The following is a 24,966-nucleotide window of genomic DNA, read 5'->3' on the forward strand; positions in this document are numbered from 1 at the left end:
ACACTGGTCTACAGTGACTTGTTCAATTATCTGTCCTATAAAGCCCAGGCCTCCTTCCTAGGGATCACACCACCCACAGTGGGTTGGGTCCTCCTACATCAATTAGCAATTAAGAAAACGCTGCACAGACACTGATATGGGCAATCTTATCTGGGCAATTCAGCTGAGGTTCCTTCTCAGGTGACACACTAGGTGTGTGTCAAGTTGACAGCTGAAGCCAGCTATGACACCAACGCTGGATCATCAGTGTGGGTGAATTCACTCAGCCCACGCCACAGTGGTGAGTAGCAAAAGACTTCCAAGGCTCACTAGCACTTGATGAGAAAGGGGGAGAAAACGATCCCTGGAAAATCTGAATTCAAACAATAAGATCACCAACCAAGGCAACTTTAGACAGGGCCGTCTGCAAGCATTCTTGACCAACTTGATTTTCAGCCCAAAGAATAACAGCTGTGGGGCCGATCCCACTGTAGAGGATGTGAAAATGTGGACGAACGAGGAAACAATCACGTCAGTGAAGACTCCAGAAAGCGTGCAGGGGGAGTTTCAAGTTGCCATTCCTTAGGGCAAGATGGTGACAATGGAGTCTTATTTATGAAAAGGGACGGAATGGCAGCCCATCTGCTGTGTTTTCTGGGCCAATGCTATGTCCTTTCTCACATTCATTTCTTGGACACAGATAATTGTAGACCAGAAAGACATTAAAAAGTAGTGAGCTTCTGAAGGGAGAGAGGGTAGAATCCCTAGAAATAGAATGCATTCTGAGTTAGGCAGAGGAAGGCTGCCTACCAGTCATGTCTCTCTGGCTTTGCTCAGTCAGCTATCCAGAGGTGGCCCCGTCCACAGTTGGCTAGACTCTTCCACATCAATTAACAGTGAAGGAAATGCACTCATGGCTGTGCCCACATGGCTTCCACATCAATTAGCAGTGAAGGAAATGCCCACAGCACAGTCTACTCAAGGCAACTCTTCAATTGAGGTTTTCTATTTCCAGGTGACTCTAGGTTGTGTCCAATTGGCGATGGCAGCGAATAAACACAGACAAACAATAAATAGTCCAAGTGGTGCAGGCCAAAAGGTCAAACTCAACTATGTCATTTAGACACGTACAGGCGAGGGAAAATATTTTTATTGTGAATTTTGAAAACTGACTGGAATTCTAGAACATGGGGTAGATACCTGTATGCCGCTGCTTGATGGTACCAGTGATGGAAAGGCATTGTTTCACGGCTCCCATCTCGATGGCCAGACCCCCGCGCTGGAGTACACATGGGTTAAAACCTCAGAGGAATAGAACCAGAAAGATCGAGGGACTTTGCTGTCTATGATTGTCAGCAGAATTCTTAGCACCCATTGAGTCAGCGGACTGTACCCCAGATCTTTACCTTCTCATCGCTATGGTCTGTTGTCTTTGGGGTAGCTGGCAACCAAAATTAAATTAAGACAAGTTAGTATCAGTTCAGGGCTGGAATGGAAGCTGCCCCACAGTGATTTATCGTGTACAGCTGACAAAGTAGCACGGGCTTCTGGAAACTACCTTGACTTTGTGGAGAAAGGGCTGCGGTATATGGCAGGACGGCAAACACACGTATCCCAAGGGAATTTCATTTATGGATGCTAAAAGTATAATTTCATACAATTTTTATGTCACGAAGTAACCTTCTCTCTCTCTCTCTCTCTCTCTCTCTCTCTCTCTCTCTCTCTCTCTCTCTCTCTTCCAACCATTTTAAAAAGGAAAATGCTATGCTTAGCTTGAGGATGCTATAAAAACCCACAGTGGGCTGGATTCAGCCTGCTGGCCATGGTTTCCTCCTCTTGTATTTCAGGCTAGTTCCTCCAAGTCCTTACCAAATCACATACCTTATGAATCAACTTGTATATTTAAAAGAGAAAAAACAGTGTCCTTGCTGCATGAAACAGCAAGGTCTCAAGGTGACTGTGTGAGGCCCGGTGTCTCCTCTATCTCTTCAGACACTGTTTTTCATTCCTCTGTAGTGGTAGGTGTCGCAGATGGCAGACACTCTGAAAAAAAACAAACTAATGATTCCAAATGCAGTCAGTTCTGGCCTCCTGCCACCATTAAAAGAAAGCTTAGCCTGATGACTGTTGCCAAAACCATGGGCACAATTCAATTGCCAGCATTCACATTGGCAGCTGACAGAATCTAGCCACACAGCCAGGGACTTCGACTGGGCTTAAAGAGAGCATCAGGAGAGCAAGCAAGGATTGATCACACACAACAGTGACAGGAATACCACTGAAATAGTCTTTAATTTTATACTTGAATTAGTTTGCTTTTTTGCAATGGGTGTGTGTATGTGTGTGTATCAGATAACACCTCAGGTGCCATCCTTAAGAACACTGTCTATTCCCTTCAAGACAGGGTCTCTCATTGCCCTGAAGCTCAGCAGTCAGTTGAAGCTGTCTGGCTGGTGATTGCCCAAGATCTGCCTGTCTCTGCCTCATCAGCACTGGGATTATAAGTATATGCCACCACACCCAGATTTTACTTGTGGGTTCCAGGGATAAAACTCAGGTCCACTCACTGAGCCATTCTCCCCAATCCCAGAAGAGAAAATATGAAATTAGGAGTGATGTCCACAGATGCTGCCATTCACGTTGGTGCAGAATAAGGGACAGGCACTAGATGAATAAGGGAAGATAATGTGAAAGAGGAACAGCTATGGCATTGCATGACTCCAGTGCACACCTGACACTCCGGAGCATGCTGTGTAGATACCCTTTGTCTGCTCAGAGCCTTTCTTTCTTCTGTGCCTCTTCCTCTGCCTTGTGGTTACTTAATAACCTTTTCCCTAAAACCGAAGGTGTGGTCCTCATGGGTAGTTTTTGATTAATGAAAAATTCAATCAGTTGGTCAGTCCATGGTGGAAGGTCAAAGGGGAACAGGGCACCGAGAGTCACATAATTCAAAACGTCCTCCCCTTGTCCTGGTGGGGTCCAGATCTACTTTCTCGATGGCCTCGCCTTCAGCCTGCAGGATCCCACACTCCCTCCACTGGGCCTTTAGGTTTTTTTAATGCTTGACCTGAGGAAGAGAAAAGCTGAGGTTAGAAAACACTGATATCATTATAACACAAACATACCTGCTAGTCCTTTCTTCAACTACTAGATTCGGGGATAAAGTGTCCTCAATCCACTGACTATTGAGTGAGTCCTTAGACACACACATTTTTATTAATCCAAAGCAACTGGCATTGGCTGACATCGCGCCACAAGCCCGCAGAGGACTGACAGCTACTAGAGCTCCCAACACTGCTCTGCTCCTGGATCCGACTAAATGACTTTCTCTCTGCCCCTTTCTTTATATCAGAATTAACTTCCTTTGGCCTGGCTGTGTTTCCTTGGAACTTCTTACTTCTCAGTGGTAAAAAGAGGAAAACATGGGGCAATATGGCAAGAGAAAAAAATTGAGGAGGAGGCCGAGAGCCCAGGTTGCTCTTCCCCATCAGCCCAACACACTTAGGTTAGGACGCTCAGAGCCCAGGGTGCTTTTCCCCATCAGTCCAGAACACCAAGGTCAGGATGCTTAGAGCCCAGGTTGTTCTTCCCCATCAGCCCATTACACCCAGGTTAGGATGCTGAGAACCCAGGGTGCTCATCCCCATCAGCCCAGTATACCCAAGTCAAGATGATGAGAGCCCAGGATGCTCTTCCCCATCAGTCCAGCACGCCTTGATCAGGATGCTGAGATCCCAGGGTGAGCATCCCCATCATCCCAGTCACTCACATCAGGCTGTGCTGAGGAGTGTGGTAGCAAGAGCCACAAAGCCCTCTTGTGATACAATGCTTTCACTCTTGGAGACCCAGGTGGCTCCAGGGAAGAGCATGAAAGGATTTGCCTCCAGAGGGACCATTTTTTAAGACCTGTGCTTTGACGGATTTGCAGTGGCTGAAGGAGACGTGTGGTGGCTAGGGTGCTGTCCCATTTGTTCTGCTGGCAGTAGAATCTACCAGTAGACCTCCTTGCTCTCACAGACAACTTGTGAGGCGAAACCAGATCTGCTGGGAGTCCCGTAGTGAATAGTTACTTACAGTGACATCTCTAATACGCCATCTTCCAGAAGGAGAACAACAGCAGATTAGACAGACAAGCCTGGATCAGTCCTTTTCCACTGGGAGAGACACGGGTGGCAATATGCCAACTCTCGGGTACTTAACTGAAAACGTCAACATGTGTGGGAGGGGACCTGCGGAAATACGCCTGTTTAGCGTGGCCTTCATCCACAAACCCTTCTGAGAACAAAAGTCTGTATGGATTCAATGTATTCCCTCATACCGTGCCCCCGTCCCCTCCCAGATGCTAAGCGGTGTTACTGTCTGAAGGTTTGGGGCCTTTCCACAAATCTTTCCAGCCAGGGAAGACTGAATGAGCAACTGACTAGGAAAATGAGCTACCACTGACAGCTTTGTTAAGTTAGTTATGCGATAATTATGAGATAAAAATGAGCTTTCCAAGGGTTTGGGAGATGGTGTGGGAGGGGAGGAAGCTTGCTGACAATTCTGATGGCCTGAGTTTGATCCCCAGGACCTACATGGTAGAAAGAGAGAACCAACTCTTTCCTCTGACCTTTCAAACAAACGAACCCACACCCACACACACACACACACACACACACACACAAAGGACACACACACACCTCTACAGAAATAAAATTTTAATTAAAAACGTTTTCAATCAGCATGGACATGGTGAGTACTAAAATAGGAAATAATATTCCCCAAAATTATGTCCCCAGCAGTGGACGGTCCAGGTCTCTGTGATAAAGGCCTTGATGAAATATGCAGTCAGACAAGACCTTTTGGTTGGTCAATGTACTACTCTATAGAGAAAAATGCAGAGATCTGCAATATTTGTTCAATCTGAGAATAGATTAAACTTCTGTCTTGGGAGCATTCAGATAAGTGAATGATGTTGATTAAATAGGTTAAATATTATAAAGCAAATATTATAGGTCACATAACTATTATTACTAAGTCTAAGCCCAATTTGTTCCAAGAAGTATTTAAATTTTTTGAAGGCCACTAGAGAAAGAGGCAGGGTTGCTTTCCCAGCAGGGTGGTAGGCAGGAAACTCATGGATCTAAAGAACCAGTAAGGCCCTGTCACAGCCAACCTCCCTGCTATGAATGAGGATACACATCCATCTAAGCTAAGGAGACAATGGCGGAATGAATCAAGCTGCTTACGTTTGGACTCATGCGGCCTTGTTTTTAACCCAGACTCTCTTGTGTGCCTGTCAGTCCCTCCCAAAAGTTCTTTCTAGACATCACTTACCCATCTGAGTCAGGACTTGGGTACTCAAAGAAGGCTTCTAAACACTGAGATTGCAGGCATTCATTCTAATAACTGTGACCTCCAAAGCAGAAGAACATAGAGCTATCTGGGTGCCAATGTTGATGTCTTGCCGATCCCACAGGAACATTTAGGCCCCATCCATAGCAACGTCCAAATTTCCAGCTTGCCACTCCTCATACAGTACCCGACAATCCTTGTGGAGTTCTCACGGCCACCATAAGCACATATATTCATTGACTTCCCTGTGACAAGAAGAAACAAATGAGCACAAAACCTAAATCTAGAATGACATATCTTAGCCCAGGTCACCCTTTGTGGGACAGAATCATTTTGTGGTCCTTCTTCTTTCAGGACAAGGCCCTGCCTGCTTAACATCAAGGCAGCCATTTTTGGTCAGCCCATCATGGGGCTCCCCCTCTTCCATGTTCTTCCCTGTGGGATTCAACTGTGCAAAACTCACCTCCTCTGTTTGGCTGACCCTTTGCAGCCTTCAGGTTCCAGCATGCTGTTCCATGTGTCGGTCAGTCTTTCCACAGCTGTCCTCCCTGCTTACTGCATGTATCCTCTTCCAGGTGCTGAACACACGCCAATCAACAGGAAGACCAGGTACTGCATACCCAGAGCTCAGTAGGGCAGGGAAGAGAAGGGATTAAAAAGGCAGTGAGAAGATTCTGTGATAGGCAGTGTGGAGGAACTAAGAACAGGGCGTGTCAAGCATGGCTAAGTGAGAGGTTTTCCAGAGAAACAGAACCAATAATATGTCTGTGTGCACACATTCAAAGATGTGTTATAAGGAGCTGGCCCTTGCAATGATGAAGGTGGTCAGGTCCCGTGATCTGCAGGGTGAGAAGGTAGCTGAGCACCAGAAAGAACAGTTTAGTTCTAGCCCAGGGACAGGATAAAGCTGAAGAAAGGGGGACTTCTCACTTACTCTCAGATAACTGTTCAATTCAGGTCCTCAGCTGTTTGAAGGAGGCCCATCAATAGTGCTTGACCAAATATCTGGGCATCATAGAGCCCAGTAAAGTATACACATTATTAACTACCAAGGGTATCAGCGGGACATCTTGATAATACTCCAGTCCTGTAAATGCTTGTGAACATCTTGCTTTCTCAGAATTGTGCTAAGCATCTGTCTCTCTGTCATATGGTCCTTATCAAAGTTCATGGCATGTTGAGTCAAACTGTGATTACCATTGGAGTTTTGTATCTTTGGTTAGACTGCTGTCTGTGATGGCTACTCTTGGTTGTCTATTTAACTACACCTGGAATTAACTGAAACCCAAGACTGTGGGTATAATTATAAGGATTTTTTTCCTGATTAGATCATTTGTGATGGGAAGATACCATAAATCTGGATCATTTGAAGTGGTAAGACACACCTTAACTATGGGCTACACTTTCTGGTGGCAGCCTATATAAAGGACATGGAAGAAAAAAGCCCTTACTCTTTGCCTGCTTACCCTCATTCTCACTGGTAAGTTCATTCCTTCACTGATATTAGAACTTACTTCTTAATGACCTGGAGGATCACGTAGCTGTATAAATGCATAGAGACTCCTAACCTCACAGAAATGTCACCAGGTTTAAAGAGTCAAGCTCCGTGCTGGGCTGGCTTCTTGTCCATACATCTTAGGTAGGGTTTCTATTGCTGTGAAGAGACACCATGACCATGACAATTTTTATAAAAGAAAACATTTAATTGGGGCTGGCTTCCAGTTTCAGAGGCTTAGAATATTTTCATCATGGAGGAGAGCATGGTGACATGCAGAAAGACCTGGTGCTGGAGTGGTAGCTGGGAGTTCTATATCTGGATTCTCAGGCAGCAGGAAGGACAAAGTCATACTTCCTTTAACAAGGCCACAACCCCTAAGAGTGCCACTCCTTATGGAACTATAGGGGACATTTTTATTCAAACCACCATACCATTCTCAGCTAGCAGTGATCTCCAGCCCTGGCACATTTGTTCAAGTAACATAGGCGCTTGATTAATTCATAGGCCACCTCTTAGACTCTCCATTTCCGTCCTGCCAGCAACCAAATGTACCTGTGCTCAGAAGTGACTGGGAACCCATTCTTCCAAAATCTGTTAGCATTATATCACTCCTTGTGAATGGCTTATAGGAAAGGGACAGTGTTTTCTCATGCCTGCTGGAAGAGGGTGACAGGGTGGGCAGTTGTCTATGGGAGCAGCAGTGACCTAGAACAGCTATTGCCAATAGCACCCAGTACTTGATTTCAGTGACCCAAGTAGTCTGGCTTGTTCTCCAGCTAATGGTGAGAGTGAGTTCATTCAGGCAATTGCTTCTTGACAAATCATTTTCAAACAGAGGAATCCCTGGGACTATTAATTATTCACCACTTAATTTCAGCTCTAGGGAGAGACAAGTCAACTCCCACCAGGGGCAGTTTTGTGGTTTTCCACCGTCATAGATGTTTCTGGGTCATAGGAGGTATGGAACACATTCATATCTCATATATTCTAATTCAGAGACGCCCAGCCCTGAACGGTTTTATTGTTCCCTAGCCATGATCTTCTGCTAGGCCATGGAACATATTCCAGAATGGGAGCTCTGATAAGAACTTCAAATGAGCACATTGGTCAACCCTCATCAGAGAAGTTTCTTTTTGGAGTAGTTAGTGATCAACACAGAGGCCCACAACTGGTCAACTTGTAGAGACTGAGAGACCTGGGAGAGCTCAGACCTGAATGGGATGTCTATATCACACCCCATTCCTCAAGGCTTAGGGATGGATGCATAAAAGAAAGTCAAAGACCGTGAAGATCCGAGGGGTTGGATAGCTTCAAGGATATAGTGTTTTCCATACACAACAGGGTTGATATGCATACAAACTCACAGAGACTGTGACAGTCTACAGAAGACAAAATCCCAGCACAGAAGAGAACTGGGCAGGAAGTTCCACTCCCCAGAAAGAAGATATTCACAACTGATTGCTCCTGGGAGAGGAAAAATCAATCCCTCCACTCCAGCTGGATGACACTGGATATCAACCACACTCCAGGGCAGGCCCCATGCTCAGGAGCAGGAAGTCAACACAATTTGGACTCCAGTTTTTTTTTTCTCCTCCTTCTTTTTTTAAGAGGTAAACAGCATCAAGGTGGGTAGGTAGATGGGGAGGATCTGGGAGGAGTTGTGGGGTAAGGGAGAATATTATAAAAATACATTGTTTAGAAAAGAATAAAAATATTTTTAAAAAATAATAAAATTTTAGAGAGCCTGAAACCCTCTTTAGACACTTCTATAATTTTAAACCCCCATGTATAAAGTGACAGTAAAAGCATTTTTAAATGATCATTTTTTGCCTTATCTTCATGGAAATCAATGTGAACAGCAGGTGGCAGAGGTCAAAATACTTTTTAAACAGTAAAATGTCACTCTAATGTCAGTTATTAAATGCTGAGGGTGTATTTCCTACAGATAACAGCCAATCATTTCTTTGTTAATTCAGGGCTTACAAAATTGGTCTCCAAGTATAACAGTGAAAAGTTGATGTTCAGTTTCAGATGGAAGGAAAGCACACCAGGCTGGGCTCAGGGTCCCCATGAGTGGGTCCAGGAAGTCATCAATAAAGACATTGCCCTTCTGAACTGTCACTGTCCCAGACAAAGTCTATGGAAGACAGACAGCAGAATGTAGACAAAAAGAGACAAGGAGCTTCCCATCTGTCCTGCAATCTCCTGACAGATGTGTGACCAGGGACTAGCAGTGTGGCTATTCCTCATCTTTGTGAATGAAACTGCTGACCCCATACACCTGGGTCTGAGCTTGAGCCAAAGCGTTGTCTGAGCCAGTCATCCTCCCATGGGGCCGAAAAAGGAATGAGGGATGCTCTGACCTATTTATGCCTCAGACATGAGCACATTACAGAGGGACAGTGTCAGTTGGAAGCAGCTACATCTACTTTGTGCCTTCTTGTATACAAGCAGATATGGGAAAAGAGGATGTGGTTGAATGAGAATGACCACCATAGGTTTATATGTTTTGAAGTTTGATCTCTAATTAATGAAACTATTTGGGAAGGATTAGGAGGTGTGGCCTTGTTGAAGGGGGTTTGTCACTGAAATGGGCTTTGAGGTTTAAAAACCCATTCTCTCTCTCTCTCTCTCTCTCGCTCTCTCTCTCTCTCTCTCTCTCTCTCTCTCTCCTCCTTCTCCTCCTCCTCCTCCTCCTTCTCCTCCTCCTCCTCCTCTTCCTCCTTCTCCTCCTCCTCCTCCTCTTCCTCCTTCTCCTCCTCCTCCTCCTCCTCTTCCTCCTCCTCCTCTTCACTCCCCTCTTCTTGCCTGTCCTCTCTTCTCCCTGCCCTACCATGAGCTTTTCCCACTATGCACTCCTGCTACCAGGCACAGGCCCAAAGCTGCCACCAGGTCAAGTGACTCACCCCCAAAACTTTGAACCAAACCAAGTCACTCCTTTTTAAGGAATTCATTCCTTAAAACGACAGAAAGCTGGTTAATATACAGTTAGAAACACAGGCAGACTGACATCTTTACTGAAATGTCATGGACAGACATATGGCAGTACTGGGCAGAGTGTGGCCATTTAAGTTAGAAAGCGGCCCCCAAAATGTGCTCCAGGAAAGAAAATGAATGTGACCTAAGACAACAGAGGAACCACACAGAGGATGTTTCCAGGGAGAGCCAAGCAGGTTACAGCTACGGAGAATGGCCAGAGCTGTAAACAAAGCCTGGAGGCCAGGAGGAAGGATGCTGCTAATTGGAGTGCTGCTTGCAAAGGTGAACACTGCACGCTGCCCCAGAGGGACCGACTGCGGGTTTAATTAGAGATGATTATCTGTAACTTTGTCCTTGATCTAACACAGTGGCTCTAGAGATGCCTGGGAGATGTGAGCTCATTAGATTCATCTCTTGTTCTTCGAATTTAGACAGGGTGGGTTGTTTTCCCACCTCTACTCTTCCCAGTTATGATTTAAGAATCTTGCTCTCCAACTACCTCCATTCTGGCCAAATATGACCCTAAGAGGGAAGAATAAAACAAACACATTGCAATATTTAAAAGGGTGAAATGCTGCACACAGACAATATGTGTGTATACATATATATGTATATATAATTTTAAATCATTTTGTGCTTCCTTCCAGGTCTCCCAAATCTCCAACTGTGGAGTTTAGGAGCTAGAGAGTGTGAGGGGAGAGTCCTTGATCCTGGGGGGCAGGCACTCCGCTTTGTTTCTCAGGAGGCAGTTTATAGCCTGGAAGGAATATTGTGAGATGCCAACCTCACTGGGGTTCCTTGTTTTAATGCCAGTTGCTAAGCAGTATCAAATATCAAAGAGCATCAACGAGCCTGGGAAGAGGAGAAAACAAAGGCTTTAGGATAGTGGTGATAGATCTTAAAATTGAAAATGAGTGAGAATATTCAATATAACTACGTGCAGGCGCTTCCACCTACAGAACAGCTAAAAAGTGTTTCATGTGTGCATATATATATGTGTGTGTGTGTGTGTATACATACATGTAAATATACATGCTTACACAGACAGGCCCCAACATGACAGATTTTGTGCTGGGCATTCAGTAGCCATCACACTTTGAATTTAGAATTTCCCCCCAGGCTAGCAGTATGCCATCCAACCCTTATTCCACCTTGGACAGAAACAGCAACTGGCATCTGGTCAGGAGTACTGTCATGAGGAACAACGCTCCCGTGTCTCAGGGGAGCAGGCTACCAGCACTTTCTAAGCTCCGGCAATCACCACAAGCTTCACATGGTTTAGCAGAATTCGCTACATAACTCAGTTATCAGTCTTGGAGTCAAAGCTCTGTCACCTGCTGATTGTGTGAGTCCAGAATATGGGTGACTCTCTGCATCTGTGGGCTCTCCTCCCATACGTCTAGCTAACTGTGGGGTCAAAATGGCTTTTTTAAAATATGGTTTCTAAACTGGATATGCATAGATATTTTTGGCATTATTCCCTAAACAATAATTTTCTGCAATAACTAATTCCACAGCAGTCCCATTGTTAGTGGCTACAATTACTGAGAGTCGATCTGACAAGAGCTCAGGCTTGGGAGGATGCATGCAAGTTCTGTGAAAATATTGTCACTTTATAGATAGACTTGCGTGCACTGGGTTTTGTTATTCTGGGAGGGTTCTTGATGGCGAGCTCCCGAGGATAGCAAGAGATGAGTGCGTTTTTGGATCTAGGTTGGTGAGACTAACAACAGCAGGTATTGACTATGGGAGTCTGTGCACCGGGCATCCGAGTTCACAGAGGCCTATACAGTGAGCGCTCTGTAGCAGGCAGCTCAGCCTCACTTGCTCTGCTGATGACAGGTGTCTTAACTGGAAGCACATAGGTGTAGAAAGGGATGCCCCCCACGTTCTTCGTGTTCACTGGGCAGGCAGGACAGGCAAAGGCTGGAGGATTCTGGTGGGGTTGGCAGAGCTAAGAGGGAAAGGGGGACAAAGCCTTATCCTGGAACATTCTCTTTACGAGTGCTTCCAGTCATCTGGTTAAAGTGTCACTGATGGATGTACTCTCAGCCCAGCCACTAAATCTTCAAAGTCTCTTCATGGATACTGTCACCACCCCTCAGCGTGTATCCTCACCACCATGGATCAGAGGAAGGGCTCTGGTAAGCAAGCCCTCTGGTTACTCTGCTCTGCAAGGTCTACTGAAGGTATTCCACATGCGCACAGGTGCATGAGGCCAGACGCAGGGAGTCAGTCCTTGCTGACAGCTGTTAGCATGGGCACAAGAGCATCACGTGCAAGCCAATAGCACTGCCCATTAGCTCTGTGACTTTTGGCAAATGTGTTATATTTTCAAATTTTGCTATCCATTGAACCCTCTCCTGAAGTTTACTGTTCCCTCTTAGTCACACCTGAAGCTGGTTCTACACAATTCTCTCCGGGGAGGGGGAACATGGCTTGCTCCCCATTCTTAATCTAAATACTAAATGAACCATATATGAATTTGCATACACCTTAGGCATATTTGTGGAAGTGGAACTTAGGGGTTGAATGATATTTACACATAATATATTTTTAAATATTTATTTGTATTATTTTTAAATACATGTATATGTGTGGAGATGTGATTTGAGTTCAGGTGCCCACAGAGATCAGAAGAAGGCATCAGATCCCCTGAAGTTGCAACTATAGGAGGCTGAGAGCCCTTTCTTTGTGGTGCTAGGGAGCGAACCCAGATCCTCTGTAAGAACAATATGCCAAGCCATCTCTTCAGTCCCTGCATGTTATGTTTCATAGCTATTTCCAAGCTGCCTTCCAAAATTATGTCCCATTAGTACCCCTCCCCTGCTCCATCAGTGGGCACCATGGTCCTGAATGTGGACTTGGTATTGCTCACACTGTAAGGATATAGACTGGCTTACTCTGTAAGCTGCCTAATGATATCTGAGTGACAGTTGTAATGTCTTCCCCCACCATTCTCCACAAGTCTCTCACAGCCCTCACACCCAGACATTTCCCTCAATAAGGAATTTGGCAGAAGCAGAAGTGGTGGATGCTGAAGACTCCCAGCGGGAGTTCATGAGTGTGCCCTAGATGAGAATGAATGCTTATTATGCAATCATAGACTTGGATGTGGTGGGGGACATGTTAGCTCCACTTCGCCTATTAACTGATGCTTGTTGCTTGTGGATTTCTTCTTTTAAGATCTGTGGCATTATAGCCTGACCTCAGAACCACGAACTGAAGTGTGGGAGTAGGCGAAGAGATGGCTACGGCTGGGTTACCTTTAAAAGCCAAGCGGAGGAGAGTGGCCAGGCTCCACCCATTTCCTCGTAGAGACTTCCTTGCCATACTCCATGGTCCTTTAAAAGTTCCAGGAAGCCTTGGTAAGCAGATCATGAGGCCTTCAGATTCAGTTAACTCAGTATGAGCATCTGGCAGGTCAGTTAAAACACACCCTTTCCACCTACAGCAGACATTACTTTCCTAATTACCAATGACTAATCCCCAAGGGCTTTTCTCCACTGCTCTATCAATGGAAAATGAATTTGCCTCTTGGTCATGAAGTGAGCATCCAAGGGAGGTCGGATCAGTGGCTATGAGTTTAAAGCCCCTTCATGTCTGTCTGGCTTTTCCCTGGATAATCCTCATTGAGCGGATACTGTCTGATTTTTGTTCTTGGCAACAAAATGAGGATTTCAGCTCTTACATGTTTTCTGCCTTCGGGCTCTGGCATTCATTAGAAATGTGGCTTTGTCTTGTTCATTCCCTGTGAGTCATTCTTGATCACAGGTGGTGGAAAGCTGAGGAGGCACCTAAGCCAGGAGCCTGGGTGTTTTCTGTTCCTAGCCTTGAATAGTATATATATATATCTACTTGGTCTGTCCAATAGCACAAAGAAATGTCTTCAAGGCTTTCTTCAGATTAAAAACCACACATTAAGAAGCAGTGCCTTAAAAGAAATGAAAGTCGCGATAAAACATGAGTGACCAAAAGAGCAGTTAAGAGTGCTACTGAGATAATGGGACTAGATCTCAGTTTCTAGCATGGGTCTGGGCTCCAAGGTTCTTGGTCGCAGTTCTTTGCCTGCATTAGCTGTGGACATTCTCAGGATATGAAGGCAGTGTGGGTATCTCCTCCCCAGACATTCACATGATGCCCCTGAATGCTTTGTTGCTTTTCTTTTGGCTTTCAGTCTTAATGCTGTTCTCTCTTTCTCTTCTCCCTATCCCTCTCCCTGCTCCCTTCCATGACGATAATGCATTTTTCTCATGCTTTCAATGGCTTGAAGACCCTATGGATCTACATGAACTATAGCTTTAATAACTTCTAGGAAAATGACATGAGTAAATTGAGTTTTCAACTTTAAAGGAAACAGTTGCTTGAAACAGAAAATAAGATTCAGGGGAGAAATAAAAATCTATGTTACTTTTTAATAAAATCTGTTTGAAGGGTTTCTTTAAAGACTAATGCCACCTACAAAGAGACACGTTGGCTAATCTTTGGAACATTCTTGGATGAAGATACAAGCAGACCGCACAGAATGTGCATGTGGTCACTGCCTTAGGATTACAGCCTTGGTGGTCCAGACGCTACCCAAAGGGTCTTTAAAAGATGAAGAGTCTTGCCTGTCATCTGCCAGCCAGCATCTGCAGGGACATCTGAGCTGGTAGCACTGCTCTAACAGCTGCACTGGCACTGAAGTGATAATTTGCTGCTACTAAACTGCAGGATAAACAAACAGTAGTCACCTGCCAGAAAAGTTGACAGAGAGGGTGTCGGACTACCAGAATCAGTCACTTAGGGACCATACAAGAACCGATCTGGTGGCACCAGATTTTTTTTTCCTGAGCTCAATATCTATTTAAGTTTTAATAACCATTTGGTGAACTGTGGTGCAGCAAATGAGTCGAGGTCACTAACATCTTCCTGGGTTTGCTTTCTCGCACCAGTGAAGACAAACCATTCATACTACTTGAGCATGCGTGCTTTTATACATACGTACTGTCTATACAAGCTGATGGGGTTCCTTCCCCCACGATAGGCCAACATGTCTAGAGCACACACCCATTCACTTCAGCCCGCACGGGTCTGGCCAACTCCTCCCCAGATTGACCTCTTCAGTTTCTGCACATGGGAGGAAGCTTGTGCTCTTGCCTTTCTGTGTCTGGTTTGTCTCAGTTTAAAGTCCTCCATTTCTATCCATTTTGTGGCAAATGACAGGATATTGCTGTTCTTCATGGCTGACCAGTACTCCTGTTGTCTGTTGGTGGATGGTAGGTTACTTGTATCTTAGCTATTGTGAATAGTCCTACTTCAGTGCCTTTCGATACATACTATGGAGTGATCAGGAGATCATAAGGGAAATATATTGTTAGCTTTTTTATTTTAAAAAGAAAGATTCACAACAAAACTGCTGTGCTATCTTCCCTGCCTCATTCAAAGGGCTCAGTTTGCTCTAAGCTCTTAGGATATGGGTCCTGCCTCCCTTCTACCAGGTAGCATTCATCTTAAGCTGTTTAGAAGGAAAGGTATAATGTGGTTTCCATGAAACCAGGCATGAAGTCCCTTGTAAAGAAAAATGCCTGACTTTATATAGTTAAAAAGATTAATGAAGTTAGAGTCTAAATAAAGGAAAATTTTCATTATAAGAGCAATATACCCAGAACTAGGAAAGCTGAGGCAGGAGGATTGAAAATTTACAGCTAGCTTGGACTACACAGTGAGACTCTGTCAAGATAAAAAAGAAAGAAAAGAAAAAGAATGGGAGGGAGAGAGGCAAAGAGAGAAAAGGGGAAAGAGAAAAAAGATAGAAATGGTTTTGCAGAGCTAAGATGGACGACCAGTGTCAGGCTTGAGAAGGGCCTGAGAGTTTGCCTTCCCATAAGCTCTTGAGTTAACCTGCCGCTGTGTATGGATGTTTGCAGAAGACTAATGAAGCTCTTCAAGAAGGGCAATTTATTACTCTCAGTAATTAGTGGCAGGCAGCAGCGTGCTTGTGTGTGTGTGCATGCAGTGATTTTTAGTGTCAAGTTTTTGGAAGTCCTGGCTTCTCTAAACACGTTATGCGTGGTGAGTTATAGTCCCGGATGAAGTTCGCTGAACTTAAGAAATCCAAACCAGTTATAACAGGCAGCAGGCACTCAAAAGGGTGGCAACCCAAATGTCCAAGGCTGTTTGCTACACTCCAAATGTTCTTGAAGAGGGAGCTCAGAACAAAGGTGACCTCTGCTCAGTCATGAGGGACCCCTGCAGAACTGTCTCGCACCGACTGTAGCAGGGAATTCCAAACATGTATATAAATGGGATCAGGCCTTTGCAGCAACTGCGTTGAAAGCAAACCAATCTTTCCTGCTTGCCAGGACCATCCACTTGTAGAATCTGCCAGAACAAGGTGTAGCCAAAGAAGGCTGACCAACCAACTTCACTTACATCCTCGCCAAGGAGCCTGAGCGTGGAGAAAACATGAACCAGAAACAAAGCTAGCCTTGGTTACAAAGTTGAACCGGTACCAGAAAGCAGGTTATGAGGGCCTTGTCTGTAGCTGTTTTAACCTGAGTGTCCTATTGAGACATCAGGTGTGGTACAGTGTGGTGTGAATGGAGTCAAGGAAGATGGGAAGGAACCAGGTCCTACAAAGCAATTCATCCTCAGGCAAAAATGCACCAGAAACAAGAGAGAACCCATGAGGATACCTCCATGGTTCTTCATGGAGAAGTGTTCATTCAGTATGCTCCTGAGGTTGGTGGAAGGAAGCTCACAGAGCCTGGGCAGCTGGTTCTCTGAGGCTGAGAAGATGCTCTCCCATTCACAGGCAATTTATAAACACATAGGAGATTATTCTCCAAATCACCAAGGAAATGGAGCTAGTTTTCAACAATAACCCTACAGGCTTATTTAGGATAAGAGGAATTCAAGTAAAAAAATACACTTGTGTCCAATATGAAAATGACTTCCAGAAAGTTCCAACTGTCAAGTATGCTTGTTTTTAGAAAGACCACAGATGAGAGCTCCGCTACCCACAGCCTTTCTTTCTTCATCCTCCTGCACTTGACAGCACCATTGAAAGGCCATGAGCCTTGCACACAAAGGTGAGGGTCAAAGTCTTTCTTTGAGAGAGAGGGAGGGAGGGAAGCACCCCCTAAAATGGACGGATTCCAGGGAAGATACCAAGAGGGACTCCCATATGAAACTAAAGTGCTACCGGTATATATGATCCACAGCCCTGGGGCCTGCTCTTCTCTTACTAAACTGGAGTCACATGGATGGTGGTTCATGTTCCCAGCCACTGTGCTTTCTTCAAAAGATCTGGATACAACCACACTCTCCTCTACTGTTGCTAAGCTCATTTTCAGTCTTTCAAGGAGACTCCCGGAGGTAAGTAAAACTCCAATACCTTATGCGTTCCAAACACCTTCCCCTGAGCTGGGTTTTCTTGCCTTCCCAGCAAATGGATATGTGGCTACTCCATGCTCAGCTAATAGGCCAAATCCAGGGACATTATATTGTGTCAAGGGGTGAGGGAAGGCGTGCAAGAGTTCTGAAACAGAGAGGCAGAACTAGGGTCGGGATGCTGAGCAGGGAGCCTCCTATCTCTAGGTATGAGGAGGAGCTTAAGTGCCTAAAACCTGCCCATCATCAAAGCCTGCCTCCCTCACCACAGCTCAGAGATCTGAAGCAACTCAACTGTAGCTCTTTGATTTCACTCCTAGGCCTGGTACTGATGGTGATGCCCCCAAGAGCCAGGAATTCCAGTGGTCATGAGCCATGGGGAATACTGGAGTTAAACTGGCTCCTGTTTGAGTCTGAGGTCTAAGGTCTAATTACCACCTTAGGGAGGCTGTCAACTCTCCTGAGTTTATCTTCTCAGATGTACAATGATGACAATATGGCCTGCTTCATGAGCTTAAAGCCGGAATTAAATAAAGGTACAAAGGGGTTTTGCCCAGAGCAAATGCTTATAAGTGGAAGCATACCATCAGGTTTAATTTGTATATTCCAGGGTTCCGCGGAACCGGACGTTGAAGTCATCCTGCAGTGAAGAGCACCTGTGTGGTGAAGAACCGGTGTGTTCATGTGCCAGCTGTCTCCTGCAGCCATTGTGTAAATGAAGGAGCCTGACCTCAAGTCAGCACACCACGTATGACACTAGTGGGGCTCAACGTGGGGATCTGGGAAAACAAATCCCCGTGGACTTAGGGGATGAATGTAATGGGTCCGAGCCGACTGAGGCCTGTGCTGTTTTAAAGCTCAAGTAATTCCAACAAACACTCAGACCCCAGAACCAGGAGGAAGGCATCTTCTAGAAGACTCTTTAATGTTCACTGACTTCTCTGATAAGCCAGGCATAGGAAAGATGCTGAGTTACAGTCCATTCCCCAGAATGGCGATCCCAGGGCCTGATCTGAAGGATTCACATGAGGGCAAGCAGGTAGAACATTGTTGGTATGCGCTGTGATGGGGGTACATACAGAGCTGTGGAGGACACCTTGGAGGACTGGGGGAATCTGTTCCAGCCCTCTCAACAGAGCCAGCTGGTGGAGAGGGTGTTTTAGGCCGAGGTAAAATGTTCTATTAACCCCTGGTGAGCAAATTACATGGGACATTCTAGAAACCACAAGGGTTCAATGGTATCGAACAGGACCAAAAACCGAAGCAGGGAGGCAAGGGCCATGCTCCTCTGAAGTTGTGACAAGGGGTCAGGTTTTTAGACAAAGGCGATCAAATCATTCTAATAACTAGGTAAAAATAGCAGAACGAGATAAGACTAGACATGGAAAAGCCAGTTCTAAGATGGCTGCAGCAATCCAGGGAGGCTCAGCATGGACAGGCTTAAAAGGTATTAGTTAAGCTTGGTGACTGGGTGTTTTGGAGAGGGAGAGGAACCAGGAATGTAGCTTAGCATCTAGCAGGATGACCCAGGAAATCCGGTGATGCCATTGAGCAAGGGAGAGGAGCAAGGCCAGAGCATACACAAGTGGAACGAGAGACCTGGGGGGTGGAAGGGGGAACAGGATTCCTGCTTCACCTGCTGAACATGATGCGGGCTGGTCAAGCCTGATAGAAATCCTGCACATATCACATATTCCTGACTCTTACTGTGCATGGCATTCTATTAACAACTGGAATGCTTTCTTAATTTCAAATGCTTACAGGTTTGTCTCAGATGGGAAAAGGGGAGTCTGAATGAAATGAATGGGGGTGCAGCTTGGGAGAGCCCTGGAACAGGAGCCTGCAGGGCTGAGTATGCATTGCTGGTCTTATTTCTTTCCCAGTCCAAGAACACAGTGGGTCCTCTGCTGAAGACACCAAGAAAAATGTCATGATTAAATGCTGGCACATACTTGGAAAATGTGAGGCTAGCCCTCTGCATGCTCGGTATCTTCATCTGCAGAGAATGCAGCAAAGTGAACAAGGCCTTGCATAGTCTGCAATCATCATATGCACAGACAAGTTTGTAAGCAGCTCCCTTTATTTGAGTAAATAGCTTGTAAATAAATCATTGGTAAACATTACAAAATTAAATACATTTCCAAAAGCTTGCCAGTATACAGAAAATTCACAAACATAGTTCTTTTAAAAAATAAAATATGTTCAAAGCACCCTTGATATAAAATGCCTAGTCCCTGTCTTCAGACAGGGCCACCTGGAGACTTCTTACAGCAGGCAGGGTTTCCAGGGGGAGGCAGTAGGGGCTTCCTGGAAGGAAGGAAGGGTTTCTACTCACTTTTCACCCCGCCTACATCCCATATGAATTTTAATTCTTCTCTAAAGAGCTGGTATGTAGCTGAGGGATAAGAGTAGGCACTCAGGCCTAGTTCCCAACATGGAAATCAAAGTCACAATTAGGGCCATGAACCACTGAGAGAAACCAGAGATGAAGCCACGCTTCTAAATCAACAAGCATCTTGTGGGGTCTTCCCATCTCTACATTTTCTCAATATTCAGTTTACAATTCCAGACTGATGGTATCCAAGCACAGAAGGGGCCAGAATCTACTTCTAAGGAGGAAGAGGTTCAATCTGTTGGCTTCCCCTTGGCCGGCTTTCACTGACAGAGATAATACACAGTATTGCATTGAAAGTAGAGAACCCATTGCTACATGGGGCTTCTTTTCTCCATTGCAAAACTCTCTTCAGGAAGTGTGGGCATTTCTTTAGAAATCTGGTTGGTTCTTGAAATTAAAAGTTCATAAAACTTCAAAAGACCACAATGAGGCAATCAGAACTTGACCTGGCGAAGCATCTCAACCAATAAAAAAAAAAAAAATGAAATTCCATATAGTAAGCCCTTGACCAACTCAACATGTGTGTCATATGGCTCATTACAATAATGAACACACCTAATTCTTCCACTTTGACACAGAACGTGGATGCCAAAGGTAAACCACACTTGTATGAAGAATGCCTGGAGGCATCTTGAAAACACACATCCTGTGACCTCTTCCAACAGGACAGGCACAGGTTTATTCCATCTTCGTGAGATATAGGTCACATTCTATTTTTGACTTAGAGTTTGTAGATATATATATATACAATCATGAGACATTTTTGACATCTCCGTCAAATGCATAACTTAAAAATGTCTCAGCAAACTGACCACAAGAAAACCGTCTTCCCTGTAGACTAAGATCCTAATTACAGCTGAGTCCTTACAGAAAACACTGCCTGGCTTCGCCCATCCTTACAGATGCATCTGTTTTTACAGTCCTTGCTTGGGCTGCAGTCCAAGTTGTGATAGCTTTGCCATTAAAATATTACAGTAACAAAAACCCTTTAAAGTAACAAAAGAAGGAACACTTTTGAATAAATGTCTAACCCCCCCTCCACACACATACACACCAAAAAATGTTGTTTGTAAAAGACAACTATGGTTATTTAATAAAAGTCTTCGTGAAGTCCAAATCCCAGGTCGTCGCTTTCTTTGTCTCCGAGAGAATTCTACCCTGTTCCAAAATTATACATTCTTCTTCTGCGGAGGGCTCAGCTTCCTCATGCCTCTTATCCGGGAGAGCAGCTCTTTGATAAATTCCTAAAAGACATCAATACAAGAGGCCACATTATTAAAACCTGTGCTTGTGAATGTGTCTAGTGACAGATATCACCCATGTGGATTCTACGTGTGACTTCTGAACTCAGTCCAACAACGTGTAGGAACACACCTAGACATCTTGTGATCCTAACTGTGTAGGGCCAGGTTAGAGCCTAAGATTCTGTCATTTCCAACTAGGTTGCAGATGTCCCTAGACTGTACCTGGATCAGCAAAGCTGGACCATTGGTTCTCACAGTCGATTATCAGATCTACCCAGGGGATTTAGTCACAGCTGCTGGGCCTACCTCGGTGCATCTGGCTCAGTGCATGACTATGGAAAGTGACAAGGTGCCTTTTTGGCAAGCCCCCAAGTGAGACCGATGCTACTGAAAATCAGTCTCTCCAACTGCTTAAACTGTAGACAGTGACCTCACATGGGTGAGGTCATGCAACCAAGTCTGGCAGCATGAAACATTTGTCAACAGTGTGCTGCACTATAGTGCTTGTGCTGTGCACCCCAAGTGTTCTGACGTGATAGAAACATAATGCTTTAATTATAGAAAAAAGACTTTTAATAATTTCTGTTGTCTATCATAGAAATGTCAAATTATTATATCCTTGTACTATGCCATCTTTGATTTCTAAAAAATTGCTGATTGCATTGCTTACTTTATATATATATATATATATATATATATATATATATATATATACACACACACACATACATACACGCACACGTATATATAATTATTTAGTACATTTTGGTTTAAGAATGGGACAGAATTTCCAACCATTTTGAAATGGCCTTAAATGTACTTCTGTCCCTTTATGCTAAGTATTTCTGTGAAGTGTCTGTGTTCTCTGTATTGGTTAGATCAGTAGTTCTCAACCTGTGGGCCACGACCCTTTTGGGGATTGAATGACCTTTCACAGGGGTCATCAGAAAACACAGATTATTTACATTATGATTCATGTAAGTAGCAAAACTACAGCTATGAAGCAACAATGAAAATAATTTTATGGTTGGAGCCAATCAACCCACTCTGGAAAAAAATTATTGAAATGTTCTATACCCTGAAGTTTCAAATACTCAACCATGTTTACCTCTTTATGTAAAAATAAACAAGTACATTGCTAGAATAAAAAAAATTTGTTTTAATAAATACTATATGTATTACAAAACATTGTTTTAAAATAAATTTCTTTATAATTTATAAATGTCTTTATAATTTACTGTCAGTGAGTATTTTATTTGTATTCCTATTTTAAATACCTATAATTTTTCTGGCTCTCTGGCAGTCTCATCCTGCCAGCTACACCTGCAGTCATTAAGACCGAGGCTCTGTCAGTCCTGCACTGTTCTCTGACCCCAACCCATAATAAGCTGTAGCATGTGACACTTTGCCTACCACTACCACAACTTGATTTTTAATAGTCTTTCCTAGTATAAAACTAATACGTGTTTTGCTTAAATATTTGGAAAATACAAACCAGGAGTGGTATACTCCTTAGAATTAACCGCACTTAACAGATTTGCGGCCACAAACCTTGGTTTTAGCTATTTAGATCACACTGCGTGATCCTTGTTGTCTACTTGACATCATGCCAAGCTTTTCCCCACTACAAGAAAGTCTTCCTAAAAGCAAATGCTCCCGGCTACACTGTCCTTTTGGAGGCAGCATCAATACTAAACTCCTCAGTACTAGATTCTCAGACACTTCCGGCAAATCCCAAATTATAAACAATGGTATAAGTGAAATCTATGTTTGTCAGTAACTGTCCTCAGTCCAGATAATTCCTGTTGGGCACTGATCCCACAAGCTGGTCAGAGAACTCACCCATCTTAACGCCTGCCATCCCTCACAGAGGATGATTTTATTTTTTGGTACACCAATCTAATTTAAAGAATGCTCATGATTGAAATAACGCCATTTTCCCCATTTATATCTGACTTGCATTTTGCGAAGCTAAGTTTCTCATTGTTCACAGCCCATAGCACTTGGCACAGTTTTTCCTTTCACTGTTTTGGAAACTGCTATGCAAATCGTTGTTATGTATATGAATGCCATGCAAATGAGCGGCAGGAGCCCAGTATTCCTCCGTGTGTTTCTTCTTTTGATAAAGTCCAAGGTCAGAATCACAAACCTCATCATTTATTTCATGAATAGCTATGGTAATTTTCTACTGTTTTAATAAAATTTTCACAAAGTAAAGATAAAAATCATGAGGAGCAGCATACCCTAAACTGAAGGCCTTCTCCTTCAAGACAAAAGTGGCTTTATCATTTAAATCAGATTCAAGTTCAACAAAATTAATCATAATGTAGGTGGATCTCAGAGATTAAAACGTTTCAATATTACAATTTGTGTTTATAATTGTGTGTGTGTGTGCGCATGTGCGTGTGTGTGCACACATGGCAAACACGTAGGCCAGAGGGACAACCTAGGTGAAACAATGAGGGGACCTGCTTGTTGGGGTTTCTGTCCCACTCAGTACCCCACAGCCGGCAAGCCCCAAAGAAATAACACAGAGATCTCTATATGTTATAAAGGTGATTGGCCCATTAGCTCTAGCCTCTTACTGGCTAACTCTCACATCTTGATTAACCCATTTTTCTGATCTATTTTTGTCAGTGGCTCAGTACCTTTTTCAATGGGGCAGATCACATCCTGCTGCTTCAGTGATCTAGGCAAAAGTGGGAGGAATCAGCTTCCTCCTTCCCAGAATTCTTCTGTTCTCCTTGCATCATTTCTATTTCCTGTTTGGTTTTCCCACCTATACTTTCTGCCTGGCCAATCAGTGTTTATTTAAAACATGATTGACAGAATACAGACAATACTCCCGCACCACTTTCCCCTCTTTAAAAAAAAAAGGAAAATATCCATAGTCCATTTTTTGGGAATGTGGGCACCTTGGGGTTTTGGTTCTGTCCTTCCACCAAGTGGTCCCAGGAATCAAACTCAGTCAAACTTGGTAGCAAGTACCTTTATCCTCTGAGTTATCATACTGATCCTTCATTTTGATTTTACAGAAACATAACTTTAATAGACTTATTATACTGTCTGTACATGTGATGACTAATCTTGGTGGTCAATCAATCTGATTACATTCAGAATCAACTAAAATCCACATTACTAGGCAACACCTCCGAGGGATTTTCTTATTCAGATTATATGAGGTAAGAAGACCCACCCTAAATCTGAGCTACACTTTCTAGTGCAGCCCACATAAAATACCACGGAAGAAGAAATCCTTTATTTTTTGCCTTCTTGCCTTCACTCTGATCGGCAAGCTTATTTACCCTGTTTCTGCAGCAGGTATTAAACCCAACTTCTTCAGGATTCCAGCATAGACTGAAAACCATTAGCCCTCCAGGAACCCTCTGGGTCTCCAGCCCTAGACAGGGACTGCTCAGACATCCAGTCTTGTTGACTAAACATTACTGAGTTCACTGGCTGTCCCATTGTGACAGCCACCCTTGTACAAACCAGGCTGGATCCTGGAGGTCAGTCTAATAACACTCCTTTTTAATATACATCAGTTCTGTTCATTTAGAGTCCTGACTAATACAAATACATAATGCCTGTTTAAATTATTCATTAAATTTGCACATTTGGGTGCTCAGTTGAGTAGATGAAAAGCAAGAAGACCAGTATGTATTCCCCATACAGAAATATGGCCATGGCACTTGTCCAGAAAGACTCAGTTTATTTTCCAGATGATTCTCCAGGAAGACTCAAGGATTTCTAATCAAGAATAAGTAAATGGCTCTATGTATCTCAAAGATACTTTCAGCCAGTAACAATATAGCCCATTTGTTAAAAAAAAAAAAACCCAGCCTTGAACTGAGGACACAGATTTGGATGGGGGGGTTATCCCTTTGAAGAAGTGACCTCTGAACTAAGGTCTGAATTAGTTGGTATGGTAGTTTGAAAAAAAAAAAAGGCTCCAAAAGGGAGTGGCATTGTTAGGAGGTATGGTTTTATTGGAGTAGGTATGACCTTGTTGAAGAAAGTATGACACTGTGGAGGCAGATTTTGAGGTCTTATATGCTCAAGCCACACCAAGTATCTCAGATCACTTCCTGCTGCCTGTGCATCAAGATGCAAGAACTCGCAACCCCTTCTTTAGCACCAAGCTTTAGTCTGCCTGCATGCTG

The 24,966-nt window shown here is 44.0% G+C and overlaps 1 protein-coding gene across 1 annotated transcript in view; it reads right to left on the reverse strand.

Annotated features, from left to right (window-relative positions):
- Window positions 1–20,728: 20,728 nt before the first annotated feature.
- Ppp1r14c (protein phosphatase 1 regulatory inhibitor subunit 14C) overlaps window positions 20,729–24,966 on the reverse strand; it is a 93,287-nt gene continuing 89,049 nt past the window's right edge. The window contains exon 4 of the mRNA XM_038341081.1: window positions 20,729–20,803. Within this exon, the coding sequence (XP_038197009.1) occupies window positions 20,729–20,803 (75 nt within the window). The remainder of the gene's footprint in view (window positions 20,804–24,966) is intronic.

Source organism: Arvicola amphibius, chromosome 8, assembly GCF_903992535.2.
Source record: "Arvicola amphibius chromosome 8, mArvAmp1.2, whole genome shotgun sequence".
NCBI classification, from domain to species: domain Eukaryota; kingdom Metazoa; phylum Chordata; class Mammalia; order Rodentia; family Cricetidae; genus Arvicola; species Arvicola amphibius.